Genomic DNA, 14,096 nt, shown 5'->3' on the forward strand with positions numbered 1-14,096 from the left:
TTGGGCTCCATGATCACTGCAGATGGAGACAGCAGCCTCGAAATTAAAAGACGCCTGCTTCTTGGGAGGAAAGCAATGACAAACCTTGACAGCATCTTAAAAAGCAGAGACATCACCTTGCCAACAAAAGTCCGAATAGTCAAAGCTATGGTTTTTCCTGTTGTGATGTATGGAAGTGAGAGCTGGACCATAAAGAAAGCTGACCGCCGAAGAATTGATGCCTTTGAATTGTGGTGCTGGAGGAGGCTCTTGAGAGTCCCCTGGACTGCAAGGAGAACAAACCTATCAATTCTAAAGGAAATCAACCCTGAGTGCTCCCTGGAAGGACAGATCCTGAAGCTGAGGCTCCAATACTTTGGCCATCTCATGAGAAGAGAGGACTCCCTGGAAAAGACCTTGATGTTGGGAAAGTGTGAAGGCAAGAGGAGAAGGGGACGACCGAGGATGAGATGGCTGGACAGTGTCACCGAAGCGACCGAGATGGGTCTGGCCCAACTCCGGGAGGCAGTGGAGGACGGGAGGGCCTGGTGTGCTCTGGTCCATGGGGTCACAAAGAGTCGGACACGACTAAACGACTAAACGAAACGAAACGAATCATTCTTGCTATGTGTTGAAGCCTCAGGATGTGTAGTTAAAATGAACTTTCAAGATGGATGCTACAAATGTCAAGAATCGGTTTGAGATGTGTTAATCAAGGTTTAATCCCAGGGAAAGGAGATAGAATTTAACAGACTTCCTCTGTTTCTGTAGGCAAAGGGAGACAAGTCATTCAATGAACCCTCCAGTCTATTGCCTTTTGAGTGATTTTTGGACTTGTTTGTTTTTCCCCCCATCCTCACCTCCAAGTTTTTCAGTGTCAAGCATGTTGAAGACTCCTGCAACCCTTGAAAGCTCACCTATTTTTGATACTTAAGTGGTATGGAAGCAATATTAGCCATCCTTCATTTTGTATATTGCACAAGCTTTCTTTTTTTGTTTGTCTTGTGTTTTGAGGATTTCAATAAAAATCGGTTGAGTTTGGGAATTTTGCCTGTAAGTGGTCTCATAATATGTGACCTATTTTTTTTCCAGACGATTGTTGAAGAGTGAACTTGGATCCTTCATCACAGACTACTTCCAGGTAATTTGTGTTTCTCAAATAGATGATTAAAGCATACTGAAGTTGTGTTCTTGTTATTTTTTGCCTTGTGCTTTTGATATTTACTTTGTTACCTCCTGTCCAGTAGTCTAACCACTATACCATGGTGGCTCTTTCTTCTGAAGAAGAGATTGAATTTTGAGCAAAGACTAATAACAGTTTGAACAGCCTTGTTTGTGTTTCAGTAAGGACTGAAATTAAACCAGACATCTCTGCTCCAGTTTGTCGTGAGATGCAAGTCAGTTTATTGGGAACAGGGAAGTCTGAGGGTGATGTCAAGAGACTTAATCAGGTTTGCTAATCAGAACTTATGTTGTTCTGACCCCGTGAGTTCAGGATGGAATGGTATAACAGGCTTCCATGATGGTCTGTTAAGGAATGACATGGAGTAAAAGTGCTTGACTAAGATTTACTCACCAGAGATTCATGCTATGATGATGGTACTTAATTCTCCTTTTTGACAAGACCTTTATGGTGTTGAAATATAAATGCCACACATTTTAATTTCTATGTGGAATGCACATTAAATAAGTGTCATCTTATATATATTTAGTGTGCATTTGTATGTATTTAGTTTGTGCCTTTGAAACAGTGGGTGCAAATATTATTTCAAAAGTCTTTTCAGAGAGTTAGATGTGGCTTTCTGACTTTTGATTAGTCTATAGAAAGGTAGTAATTCAAAAACTGAAAGAGAGGCTGAATTCAGTTGCAGAAAACCTCTTACTGTCTGTAGCCAAGTTGTAGGAAAAAAACATTTCAACCGTTTAAAATGGGAAAACCCATAAAAAGATTGGATTCTCTCCAAATGATATAATTCAGAGAAGGGTATGGCCAGCTGGGGAACCCCTAAAGCTTGAGTTAGGGCTCTGGAACAGCCAGATTCAACCCCAGGACTTTGTGTTCTTTAATAGGGAAATGAACTGTGAAAATTTTCTTTATTGTTTAATTTCAGGTTCAAAAGAGGGGTCTTTTTCATTATCATATCTTTTGTGCACTCATCCTTTTGATAAACATGAAAAGACCAGACCTCTCATGTAAGCCAATGTATACATTTTGTTTTTCCCATTCAAGTTTCTATTATTATTCCAAATTCAGCCTTACAGAACCCTTAAACTAGCTGCTTCAAGAAAGCAGGGGCAGGGCAACAGAACCAGTCTTCTCCAAAAGCAAGTACTGTACCAATATACGTAACCAGTCACAACCAAACAACACAGTACCCGAAACTCACCAAAATAAATGTCTTCAGCAGAATAAGTAAAAATACATAGTGTGTACCATTTTTTAAAAAACAATCAAACAGAGAAAGCACCCCCATCACCACCTCACACACGAGGTGGGGTAGAGAAATAGCAAAATAAAACACACAGAGAGCTTACCCTCTGAAAAAACAAGGAAAGCAAGCAAGCACATAAAGGCAAAAAGTAAAATAAAAATGACTAGAATATGGCAGCACTTGCCTTTTCTTCTGTATTTTAAGTTCAGAACAACAGCAAAAGCTCTCTTTTTGGGAATCTATGAAATTACATTTTTCATGTTTTTGCCTTTCATGTTAACACGAAAGTCCCATCTTTTTGCTGCACCCTTGAATGCAAACAGATGCTGGTAGTTGTAATAGTGCTGTAGCTTATGACTGTTGGAAATGTTACCCAAATACACATGCATTATGTAATCAGTAGTGTGTGTATATTTATGTGCATTTTTTAAAAAAAATGTATCTGAGAAACCTGTGTTCCCATGGAACAATAAAAAAATTTCTAGCTTAAGATGGAAAAAGCTGGTAAAAAAGGAATGGTTTGCCTTCTTTAACATATAATCGAAACTGGGGACCTTGGCTTTTTGCTTGCTTTATAAGCTGCTGTTTATAAGCTGAAACAAACACTGATTTGTTATCTCGTCTTGCAAAGGGACCAACAAGTCTGGAATCTTTGTTTTAACAGCAACATGCAGACCAGAACCAGTTTGCTGTTGGGTTAGCCTTTTAATATTTAAGCTTTCAAGATATTTGTAATGGATTTTTGATTTTTTGCGTTCCTACCTTCATGTACCTTTTTTCTTTTGGAGTAGAAGTGTCCCCAGCACTTCTAAAGCTGAAGTGGCATAGAATGAAATTATATGGTTTAGCTTGGCTATAATGGCACAGTATGGTTTGTGGTTGCAAGAGTAAGCCATACAAATCAGAGGCTGGTGTATTCTGCTGCTCCTTCCTCTGCCCACAAGAAGAGCAGAACAGAAAGTTTCTATCTTGGTTAGCAACAAACTTGGGATCCCAGTGTTCCCACATTCTGCATGGTGCTCATAATGGCAACCAGTGTCACTGAACTGAGTTGTGTAATTTGGGTCCTGTAAGTTTTTGGAGGCTGGTTGGCAAACACTCCCTATTATTTTTCCTTCTAATAATTTGGTGTTTCAAGTGAATTGTTCCTTGCGTGCTGTAAGAAGTTTTTTTTAAATGCAGTTTTGTGCAAGGATTTCTGAACTGCCCTCAGGATGATTTTCTGTAAGAGCTGACAACTTGACAATGGAATTTGTCTAAAATTCCATCAACCTCATTTTAATAGTAAACATGCCAGTGATTAGGTGATGGCAGCACGACTTGTGGGCTAGGGTTTTCCCTCTTCTCATCTCAGGAATGTGAATTTGCCTTGTGATTAAATAAACCCTCAGCATCCTATAGATGGAATTTTTGCAATAGAATACAATCTACATCTTGATGGACATTATTGTAAAGAATTAGACTTGCAAAAATATTAGACTGTGCTCTATACGATCACTCACTCTCTCTCTCACACACACACATAATTGGGAACAAACTGCCAACACACTGTGGAAAGCAATTTTTAAAAAAATCTTGGTAGAGAAATGATCTTAGCATTTAGGAATGAGGATTGCAGATCACTTGCAGAAGAAGAGGGTGAAAAGTCTACAGCCTGCTTTATCATTTGTGTAATTTATGAAGATCCTATTAGTTGCTATATTGCTCGCCTATATAATTTGGCACTACCCACTTCTAGAGAAAAAAAATGCATCTAGGAAACCACTCTTGCATTTTTGCAATGACAATAAAGGTTTATAAGGTGGAAAGAAAACAATCCACAAATCTAGAAGGCTGTTTCAAAAATGAATGTTTAGAATTCAGTTCAGTAATTCTGTATTATAATTAATAGAGACAGACATGAACCGAACCGCGAACCAGAAAAACCGATGAATCAGGCTGGTTTGTGTTTCAGTTTGTGACCCAGTTCAGCAAAATAAAATACTGAACGTTTTTCCCCTCAGTGCCCAGCTGCCCACTTCCCACTGTCCCCATCGCTTCCCTACCCGATCCTGCCCCTGTTGCTTCCTCCTCTGCTGCCATTGTCAGAGATAGTGTGCCACCTTCCCTTCTAGGAGCTGGGCCTGCTGTCTCTGTGCATGCACCTGCCTTGCAGCTGATCAGGGCAATCAGCTGGGGGTCAGAGGCATGCGCAGAGGCAGCTCTCAGGATCCTAGCAGGGAAGCTGGTAGATGCCTCTGTGCATGTGCCCATCTCCCAGCTGATGGGAGTAATCAGCTGGGGATCAATTGTATGTGCAGAGGCAATGTCTGTGCTCCTTTCAGGGAAGCCGCACTGCTGTCACCTTCCCAGATCCCATGTGTAAAGGCAGTGACTGGCTTCCTTGCAATGGCACCTGGAGAGGCAGTGGTGGTGTGATGACAGTGGTGATAGTCAGCAGCGGTGGTGGCATGACTAAACAGTGTGACAACGATGGCAATGGTATGATGACTACAATGATGGTGTCTGTATGACAGAAGCAGTAGCTACCCCCAAGTATGAATGAATACTGAACTGTGAACAGGTTCAGTTTTCTGTTTGATTTGTGATGGTTTATGATGAAACATGAACTATCATGATCCACCATTTTTCAGGTTCATGCCCATTTCTATTTGTTATTTCTACCATTTGTTATTCTACCATTTATTATTCTGGCTAGGCCTGGTGGGAATTGCAGTCCAGCAGCATCTGGAAGACCACAGTTCCTCATCCTTGATCTATAAACATGCACATTCTGACCTTGCATATTTAACTGCAAACATATAAACTATGTGTTAACTCAGCATTGGTAAACACAAGTGCTGTGTCAATCACTTTTCAATGGTGATAGAAGGCATATGCACATATGTACAGTGGTGCCTCGACTTACGAACGTCCGGACATACGACCATTTCGAGTTATGACCAGCTCTGGCCACAAAATTTTGCTTCAACTTGTGGCCAGAGCTTCAAGTTACAACCAGAAAAGGGCAGGGGAAAAAGGCGAGGAATTCAAATTGCTAAGCGTTGGTGGCGAAGAGGCTGCTTCTTTGTAGCTCTTTTGCCCCAGTGGTTAGAGAGTGTGCAAATGGAGTAGGCTTCAGACTGCCTGATAAGGTAAGATGCTGCTTTCTCCTTTTTAAAAACTGTTCTGGTTGGGTTTCGCTGCGTTGTTTTGAGCTGTGTGGTAGATTATGTTTCTATGCTGTGATGGGTCTTGCAGGGTTCGTTTGTTTTTTAGCCCCCCCCATTTCTGATGGGTCTTGCGGGGTTTGTTTGCTTTTTTGGGTCCCCCCCCATATCCGATGGGTCTTGTGGGTTTTTTTCCCATATCCAGTGGGTCTTGTGGGGTTTGTTTACCTTTTGGGCTTTCCCCCCATTTGGGGTTTGTTTGCTTTCTGCTTTGCTCCCCCCCCCCCATTTCCAATGGGTCTTGCACGGTTTGTTTGCTTTATGCTCTGCTCTCTTTTTTTGGTATTTCCGAAGGGTCTTGCATGGTTTGTTTGCTTTCTGCTTTGTTTTTTTTTTGCATTTCTGAAGGGTCTTGCACAGTTTGTTTGCTTTTCTTTTTCCCCCCTCCTTCAGCTGCAGTGGATTAATTATGTTTCCAATGGGTCTTGCAGTTTTTGTTTGTGGATTGTTTTTCTTCATCTGGAAGGGATTAATTACATTTCAATGCATTCCTATGGGAAATGGGGTTTTGACCTATGGCCATTTTGAGTTACGACCAGAGTTCCAGAACCAATAAAGTTCGTAAGTCGAGACATCACTGTATAGGGAATTGATTTCTTAATTTAAGTACTGAAAGATGTTACACCCCAAATAGTTCATACTTTTGCTTATTAGCTTCCTTTGTTTTATAAATATGCAAGTATTTGCTCTTGAAGCATTTTTTTTAAAATAACTGTACTGATACAAAAATGTGCCAGAATTGTAGCTCTGGAATACTAACGTACTTTCATCTTCCGTGATAGTTTCACCCTACAATGAGAAAAGATAAAACCGCAGTGTTTCCCTTCTAGTGTAGTCATAGCGGTGGACAAGACAGGTGGAAATTGGCAACTGAAGAAAGCAGAAATCTAAACCTTTCCGCCTTTGATCATCTAGCTAAACATACTGGAATGTGCCACTTCTGCAGATCTTTGCTTTTGCAGTCTTTTCTGGCTGACTGGAATCTTGCAGACTCTTCAATCTGGGTCTCCTTTTTTGGCTCTTAACACCAGAGCATGGGCCCTATATCCCACCAAACAGTTTTTGGCTTGAACTTTCCATCAGCCTTAGCCAACATAGCCATTGGTGAGGAATGATGAGGGTTGTAGTCCAGCCATATTTTGGGTGGTTGCACATTTCCCATCACTGAGTTTAATGGTTACTAGCATTCTAGAAGTATATGTGCATAAAGGTTTAGGGTTTTTTTTGTTTAATCACCCACTTTCTCTCACTATTTGAGAACAGCTTTTTCTATAATTCAGAAAAACATAATTACAGTAAATAACCACCCTCATTTTTTTTTCTTGTAGGGGTAGGTGGTAGAGTTTGAAGTGTATTTTCCAGAATTCTGAGTTCAGAGTAGGTTAGGTGTCAAATGGGCTCAGATTTTTTAAAATTTAGTTAGGTCAGTGGCTCTTTATGTTTGGGGAAATAGTGTAAAACCTTGACAAAATGCTGTTGTTGTGACTGATGGGCAAACATAGCAAAACAAACAAACAAACATTTAGAGATACTTGTCTGTACTGTTATTATGCATTCTAGACTAAATGCATGTGTTGTCAGAGAATCCAGCAGCTGAGCCCTTATTTGGTCATCGTTTCCACCACCTCTGTTTTTGTGGTGAGATAGTTGCTTCATATTTAGCCCGAATTTTAATTTAAGCTGCTTTCTTTTACATTATTATCTCATTCTACTCCTCATTCCTTTGCTGGCTGGCTGGGAAATACGGTATAAAACCATGATATTGAAATAAATTGTGTGAGAGTAGTATGAGTAATAGATGTAATTTTGCTGTTCCAGAATATATGAGAAGATTGTAGTTCTTATCCATCTAAACGTTTCCCAAATGAATACTTATGATGTTTAATAAATAAATGCTCAATTGTTAGCTAATTTTATGGAATGCCTTGTCATTAAAAGGAGGCACAAATATGTGTGTACCAAGAAAAAACACACTCTGAACAAATTTCTTACTGTAATTCCAGATCGTTTCTCTCCTTTAATTAGCTTGGCATACTCTTTCTAGAGCCCAACAGAATAAATATAGATCTTTGAAAAGTCACTGCAAGCAAATGAATACATTTCTCAAAATGAGAACAGCTTCTTTCCCACCAGTTCTAAGCATTTAGAATATCTATGTGACTTTTTTCTTTTTTTCTGGCTTCAATCCTCCCTTTTGGCTTCTTATGAAAGTACAGGGAAGTGACTGTTTAGGTTGTCAGATGGGGCAGTTCCTCTGTGATAAAAATACTTATGAATGTTATCCATAACCAAATCTTGGTACTATCTGTAAGATTTCTGGAAGTTGTATTCTTAAAAAAAGTAACCAAGAGTTGCATTCCAAAAATTTAACTGTTCCAAACTTTCTCTCTGTGTCTGGGCAAAGAGTCATCGTTATTTCAGCTATAGGCACCCTGTCTAAATGCTGGAAGCATAGACATTATTCATCTCATTCATCTGTGCTTTTGCATATGGGCTTATGTGTTGTGGGAGTGGCTGAACCAGACCAGATCCAGTGGAGCATGACCAGACCAGATCCAGTGGGCCAGACCATCACCACCAATAGCAGAAGGAACTTTCTCATGTGCAGCTGTCTTGTAGACTGGGGTGAAGAAGAGAAGAAGCTCATGGCCTCTCCGGAGCCAGAGGGGGAGAGCTGTGGAGAGAAAGTGAGGGAACCCCTAGCACAGTGGTCATCAACCTTGGGCTTCCAGATGTTCTTGGACTTCAACTCCCAGAAATCCTGGCCAGCAGAGATGGTGGTGAAGGCTTCTGGGAGTTGAAGTCCACGAACATCTGGAGGCCCAAGGTTGGGGACCACTGCCCTAGCAGATGAAGATAAGGAGAGAAAACCAGACAAAAAGACAGACTGGTTGGAGGAGGTGCTTGAGAGCATGGAGTCTTGCCAAGCAGTTGAGGCAGAGACCATGGGAATAGATTCTGATCTCTGCTGTAGGCAGTGGGCCAAATATAAGGATCCTTGGATTAGTGAGTGGGTACATCCCTGTGTGCCATTTGGGGAGGAGGAGTGGATCTAGCATGCTGCAAAGATGTGTCCTACTGGGGAGAGCATAACTAACATGAGATGAGAAGATGTGGGAGAAGAAAGTGCAGAGGATCAAAGATGCCATTCAGATCCCTTCCACTTCTGTCCTAGATGGGCATTGTTTGCAAAGTGCTGAGGCCTTCTCTTTGTACTGTACTACCACTAGAGAGGGGGGATCTGATAGTGGAGGTGGAAACCATTGGGGAGGGCTGCCTGGCCTTGACAATAAATTTGCTGTGAGACACTTTGCCTTGCACACCTCCAGAGAGTTTTGAACCTGCTGGAAAAGGAAGGTTTCAGCCACTTCCATGGCATATAGTAGGTGTGCATTGCAGTGTAACCATATACTTAGAGGATATATGCTAATCCAAATCCTAATAAGGATATTCCTACTCCTTATTTTTTAAAATTTCCTTTTTGGTAAATTATGGAAGAATCTACTACCTAGTTCTATGCATGCTCTGTCCCTCTCTTGAATTAGCATAATTATACTTTATGAATAATTAAGGAAATGAGTTGTAGATGCCCTTGCTTAAAACCTCTGCTCTTTTATTCCAGGTCCAACAAAGGGTGAGCTTAGATAATGATTAACAATTTACGCAGGGAACATACTGGTGGAAATCCCATGTTTAATCCATAGATAATGTTGATTGTTCATAACAGGAGAACCTGAAAACTGAATAGGATGGAGGATGGATTGAAAAGTTGTAGAGGAAAACATGACTGACTGGGTAGAGCAGCAAGAAGCACTGCCTACCTCTCGCTTTAACATTTTGCTACAGATATTACATGATATTACCAAATTCCCAACCTGCTAGTAGCTTAACTTAGTAATTGTGACATCATGTTGTTGTTTAGTCATTAAGTCGTGTCTGACTCTTCATGACCCCATGAACCAGAGCATGCCACGCCCTCCTGTCTTCTACTGCCTTCCAGGGTTTGGTCAAATTCATGTTGGTAGCTTTGATGACACTGTCCAACCATCTCATCCTTCTCCTCTTGCCTTCACACTTTCCCAACATCAGGGTCTTTTCCAGGGAGTCTTCTCTTCTCATGACATGGCCAAAGTATTGGAGCCTCAGCTTCAGGATCTGTCCTTCCAGTGAGCACTCAGGGTTGATTTCCTTCAGAATGGATGGATAGCTTTCTTCTCCTTGCAGTCCAGGGGACTCTCAAGAGTCTCCTCCAGCATCACAATTCAAAAGCATCAATTCTTACCAAAGAATATGGTCCAGCTTTCACTTCCATACATTGCTACTGGAAAAACCATAGTTTTGACTATGCAGACCTTTGTCAGTAAGGTGATGTATCTGCTTTTTAAGATGCTTTCGAGGTTTGTCATCGCTTTCCTCCCAAGAAGCTGGCGTCTTTTAATTTCGTGGCTGCTGTCACCATCTGCAGTGATCATGGAACCCAAGAAAGTCAAATCTGTCACAGCCTCCATATCTTCGCCTTCTATTTCCCAGGAAGTGATGGGACCAGTGGCCATGATCTTAGTTTTTTTTGATGTTGAGCTTCAGACCATTGTTTGTGCTCTCCTCTTTCACCCTCATTAAGAGGTTCTTTAATTCCTCCTCACTTTCTGCCATCAGAGTGGTATTATCTGCATATCGGAGATTGTTGTTATTTCTTCCAGCAATCTTAATTCCATTTTAGGATTCCTCCAGTCCAGCCTTTTGCATGATGTATTCTGCATTTAAGTTAAATAAACAGGGAGACAATATACAGCCCTGTTGTACTCGTTTCTTAATTTTGAACCAATTAGTTGTTCCAGATCCAGTTTTATCTGTTGCTTCCTGTCCCACATACTGTATAGATTTCTCAGGAGATAGATAAGGTGGTCATGCACTCCAATTTCTTTAAGGACTTGCCATAGTTTGCTATGGTCCACACAGTCAAAGTCTTTTGCATAGTCAATGAAGAAGAAGTACAGTGGTGCCTCGCATAGCGAGGTTAATCCGTTCCGGATTAACCTTCGCTATAGCGAAACATCGTTGTGCGGAAATAAAAAAGCCATAGAAACGCATTGAACTTCGTTCAATGCGTTCCTATGGCTTGAAAACTCACCGCTCTGCGAGGTTCTTCCATAGCGCCGCCATTTTCGCGCCCTCGGTAAGCGAGGGCAGGGCGCGAAAATGTGGCGCAGACCTTCCGGCGGTCATTTTGGAACCGCCGATCAGCTGTTCTCCCCCGCTTCGTTATGCGATATTCGCTAAGCGAATCGCTTAGCGAGTATCGCAAAGCGAAAAATCGCCATGGGGCCATCGCTGAGCGAATGCTTCAGCGATGGCCCAGAGTGCCTCGTTAAGTGATTTCATCGCTCAGCGAGGCGCTCGTTAAGCGAGGCACCACTGTAGATGTTTTTCTAGAATTCTCTGGCTTTCTCCATAATCCAGCGCATGTTAGCAATTTGGTCTCTAGTTCCTCTGCCCCTTTGAAATCCAGCTTGTACTTCTGGGAGTTCTCAGTCCACATACTGCTGAAGCCTATCTTGGAGGATTTTGAGCATAACCTTGCTAGCGTGTGAAATGAGTGCAATTGTACGGTAGTTGGAGCATTCTTTGGCACTGCCCTTCTTTGGGATTGGGATGTAGACTGATCTTTTCCAATCCTCTGGCCACTGTTGAGTTTTCCAAACTTGCTGGGATATTGAGTGCAGCACCTTAACAGCATCATCTTTTTAGGTTTTAAATAGTTCAACTGGTATGCCATCACCTCCACTGGCCTTGTTGTTAGCCATGCTTTCTAAGGCCCACTTGACTTCACTCTCCAGGATGGCTCAAGCTCAGTAACAGCACTAGCTGGATTATCCGGAACGTCCAGATCTTTCTGGTATAATTCTTCTGTGTATTCTTGCCACCTCTTTTTGATGTCTTCTGCTTCTGTGAGGTCCCTACCATTTTTGTCCTTTATTATGTTCATCTTTGCACAAAATGTTCCTTTGAGATCTCCAGTTTTCTTGAACAGATCTATGCTTTTTCCTTTTCTATTATTTCCTCTATTTATTTGCACTGTTTTTTTTAAGAAAGCCCTCTTGTCTCTCCTTGCTATTCTTTGGAAGTCTGCATTCAATTTTCTGTAACTTTCCCTATCTCCCTTGCATTTTGTTTTCCTTTTCTTCTCTGCTATTTGCAAGGCCTTGTTGGACAGCCACTTTGCTTTCTTGCATTTCCTTTTCTTTGGGGTGGGTTTTGTTTCTGCCTCCTGTAGAATGTTACGAGCCTCCATCCATAGTTCTTCAGGCACTCTTGTCCACCAAATTCCTTAAATCTGTTCTTCACTTCCAGTGTGTATTCATAAGGGATTTGGTTTAGATTATACTTGAGTACCCCAGTGGTTTTTCCTACTTCCTTCAGTTTAAGCTTGAATTTTGCTATGAGAAGCTGACGGACAGAGCCACAATCAGCTCCAGGTCTTGTTTTTGTTCACTGTATAGAGCTTCTCCATCTTTGGCTGCAGAGGACATAATCAATCTGATTTCAGTATTGCCCACCTGGTGATGTCCATGTGTAGAGTCGCCTCTTGTGTTGTTGGAAAAGAGTGTTTGTGATGACCAGCTTGTTCTGTTGACAAAACTCTATTAGCCTTTGCCCTGCTTCATTTTGAACTCCAAGGCCAAACTTTCCTGTTCCTTTTATCACTTAACTCCCTACTTTAGCATTCCAATCCCCTATAAAGCGAAGAACATCTTTCTTTGGTGTCAGTTCTAGAAGGTGTTGTAAGTCTTCATAGAACTGGTCAATTTCAGCCTCTTCAGCATCAGTGAGTGGTGCATAAACTTGGATTACTGTGATTTGAAAGGCCTGTCTTGGATTCGTATTGAAATCATTCTATCGTTTTTGAAATTATATCCCTTTACAGTGGTGCCCCACAAGACGGGAGCTCCATTTAACAATGAAACCGCTTGACGTCGATGTTTTTGCAATCGCAAAAAAGATCGCAAAATGATGTTCCCTATGGGGGAATTTTGCTTTGCGATGATCAGTTCCCTGCTTCAGGAACCGATTCTCGCAAAGCAATGATTTTTTAACAGCTGATCAGCGGTTTCAAAATGGCCGCCGGTTAAACAAAATGGCTGCCTGCTGTTTTCTGGGATGGATTCCTTGCTGCACAGGCAGCGAAAATGGCCACACTATGGAGGATCTTCACTGGACGGTGAGTTTCCAGCCCATAGGAACACATTAACTGGGTTTTAATGCCTTTCTATGGGCTTTTAAAAATCGCTTTACGACGTTTTCGTTCTACAGTGATTTCGCTGGAACGAATTAACGTCATAATGCGAGCCACCACTGTACAGCTTTTCCCACTCTTTTGTTGACTATGAGGGCTACTCCATTCCTTCTATAGGCTTCTTGCCCACAATAGTGAATATGGTAATCATCTGAATTGAATTCACCATTTTAGTTCACTGATACCCAGGATGTCAATGTTGATTCTTACCATCTCCTGTTTGACCACATCCAGCTTCCCAACGTTCATAGATCTTACATTCCAGGTTCCTACGCAGTATTCTTCTTTGCAGCATCAGACTTTCCTTTCACTTCCAGGCACGTCCACAGCTGAGCATCCTTTCGGCTTTGGCCCAACCACTTCATTAGCTCTGGAGCTATTTGTACTTGTCCCCCCCCCCTCTTCCTCAGTAGCATATTGGTCTCCTTCTGACCTGAGGGGCTCATCTTCCAACATCATATCTTTTAGTCTTTTGTTTCTGTCCATGGAGTTTTCTTGGGAAAGATACTGGAGTGGCTTGCCAGTTCCTGCTCCAGGTGGATCATGTTTAGTCAGAACTCTCCACTATGACCTGTCCGTCTTGGGTGTCCCTGCACAGCATAGCCCATAGCTTCTCTAAGTTACTCAAGCCCAGTCATCATGACAAGGCAGCAATCCATGAAGGGATGTGACACCATACTTTATTTTAATTCTTAGAAGAACATTGAGTTTCCCAAGGCTGTCTTACAGACATAGATATTCTAGTGCCCTCCAGCAGCATGTTGGTGTATAGGAACTTCAGGATGTGCATGGTGTGCTACTTTAAAAGGTATTATTTGTTCCTCCTTCAAGCCTTTCTTCCTTTCAGTGTGTAGTAGTTCTGAAATCGCGAGGATTTGGTGAATCAAATTGTGCATAATGTCCATTGATCCAATAGGCGTACTCAGTTACAACTTATTCTAAGCAGCAGGATCTCATTCCTTATATTGTTTCTCGTGTCTTTGAGAGAAATGAAACCTCCTTTCCTCCTAATTTTGAGAAAGTTGTTCAGTTTGTGAAAGATGGGTTTCTGAGATGTAATGTCTTGGTATGGTCTGATGATGAGAAAGGCAGCATGACTGGATTGATATGCCATGCCAAGGCTACTTTTCACTAAGCATGGGCATGAGCAGTTTTATTTATTAGTTATATTTATTGATGATC

The 14,096-nt window shown here is 41.6% G+C and overlaps 1 protein-coding gene across 5 annotated transcripts in view; it reads left to right on the plus strand.

The window, feature by feature from the left end:
- Positions 1-14,096, plus strand: part of PRR5L (proline rich 5 like) — an 87,252-nt gene that overhangs the window by 38,050 nt on the left and 35,106 nt on the right. For all 5 annotated transcript variants that reach the window (XM_020813848.3, XM_020813845.3, XM_020813844.3 and 2 more), the window contains exon 4: positions 1,072-1,120. In XM_020813848.3, coding sequence (XP_020669507.1) covers positions 1,072-1,120 — 49 coding nt within the window. The remainder of the gene's footprint in view (positions 1-1,071; positions 1,121-14,096) is intronic.

Source organism: Pogona vitticeps, chromosome 1 (assembly GCF_051106095.1).
Source record: "Pogona vitticeps strain Pit_001003342236 chromosome 1, PviZW2.1, whole genome shotgun sequence".
Classification (NCBI taxonomy): domain Eukaryota; kingdom Metazoa; phylum Chordata; class Lepidosauria; order Squamata; family Agamidae; genus Pogona; species Pogona vitticeps.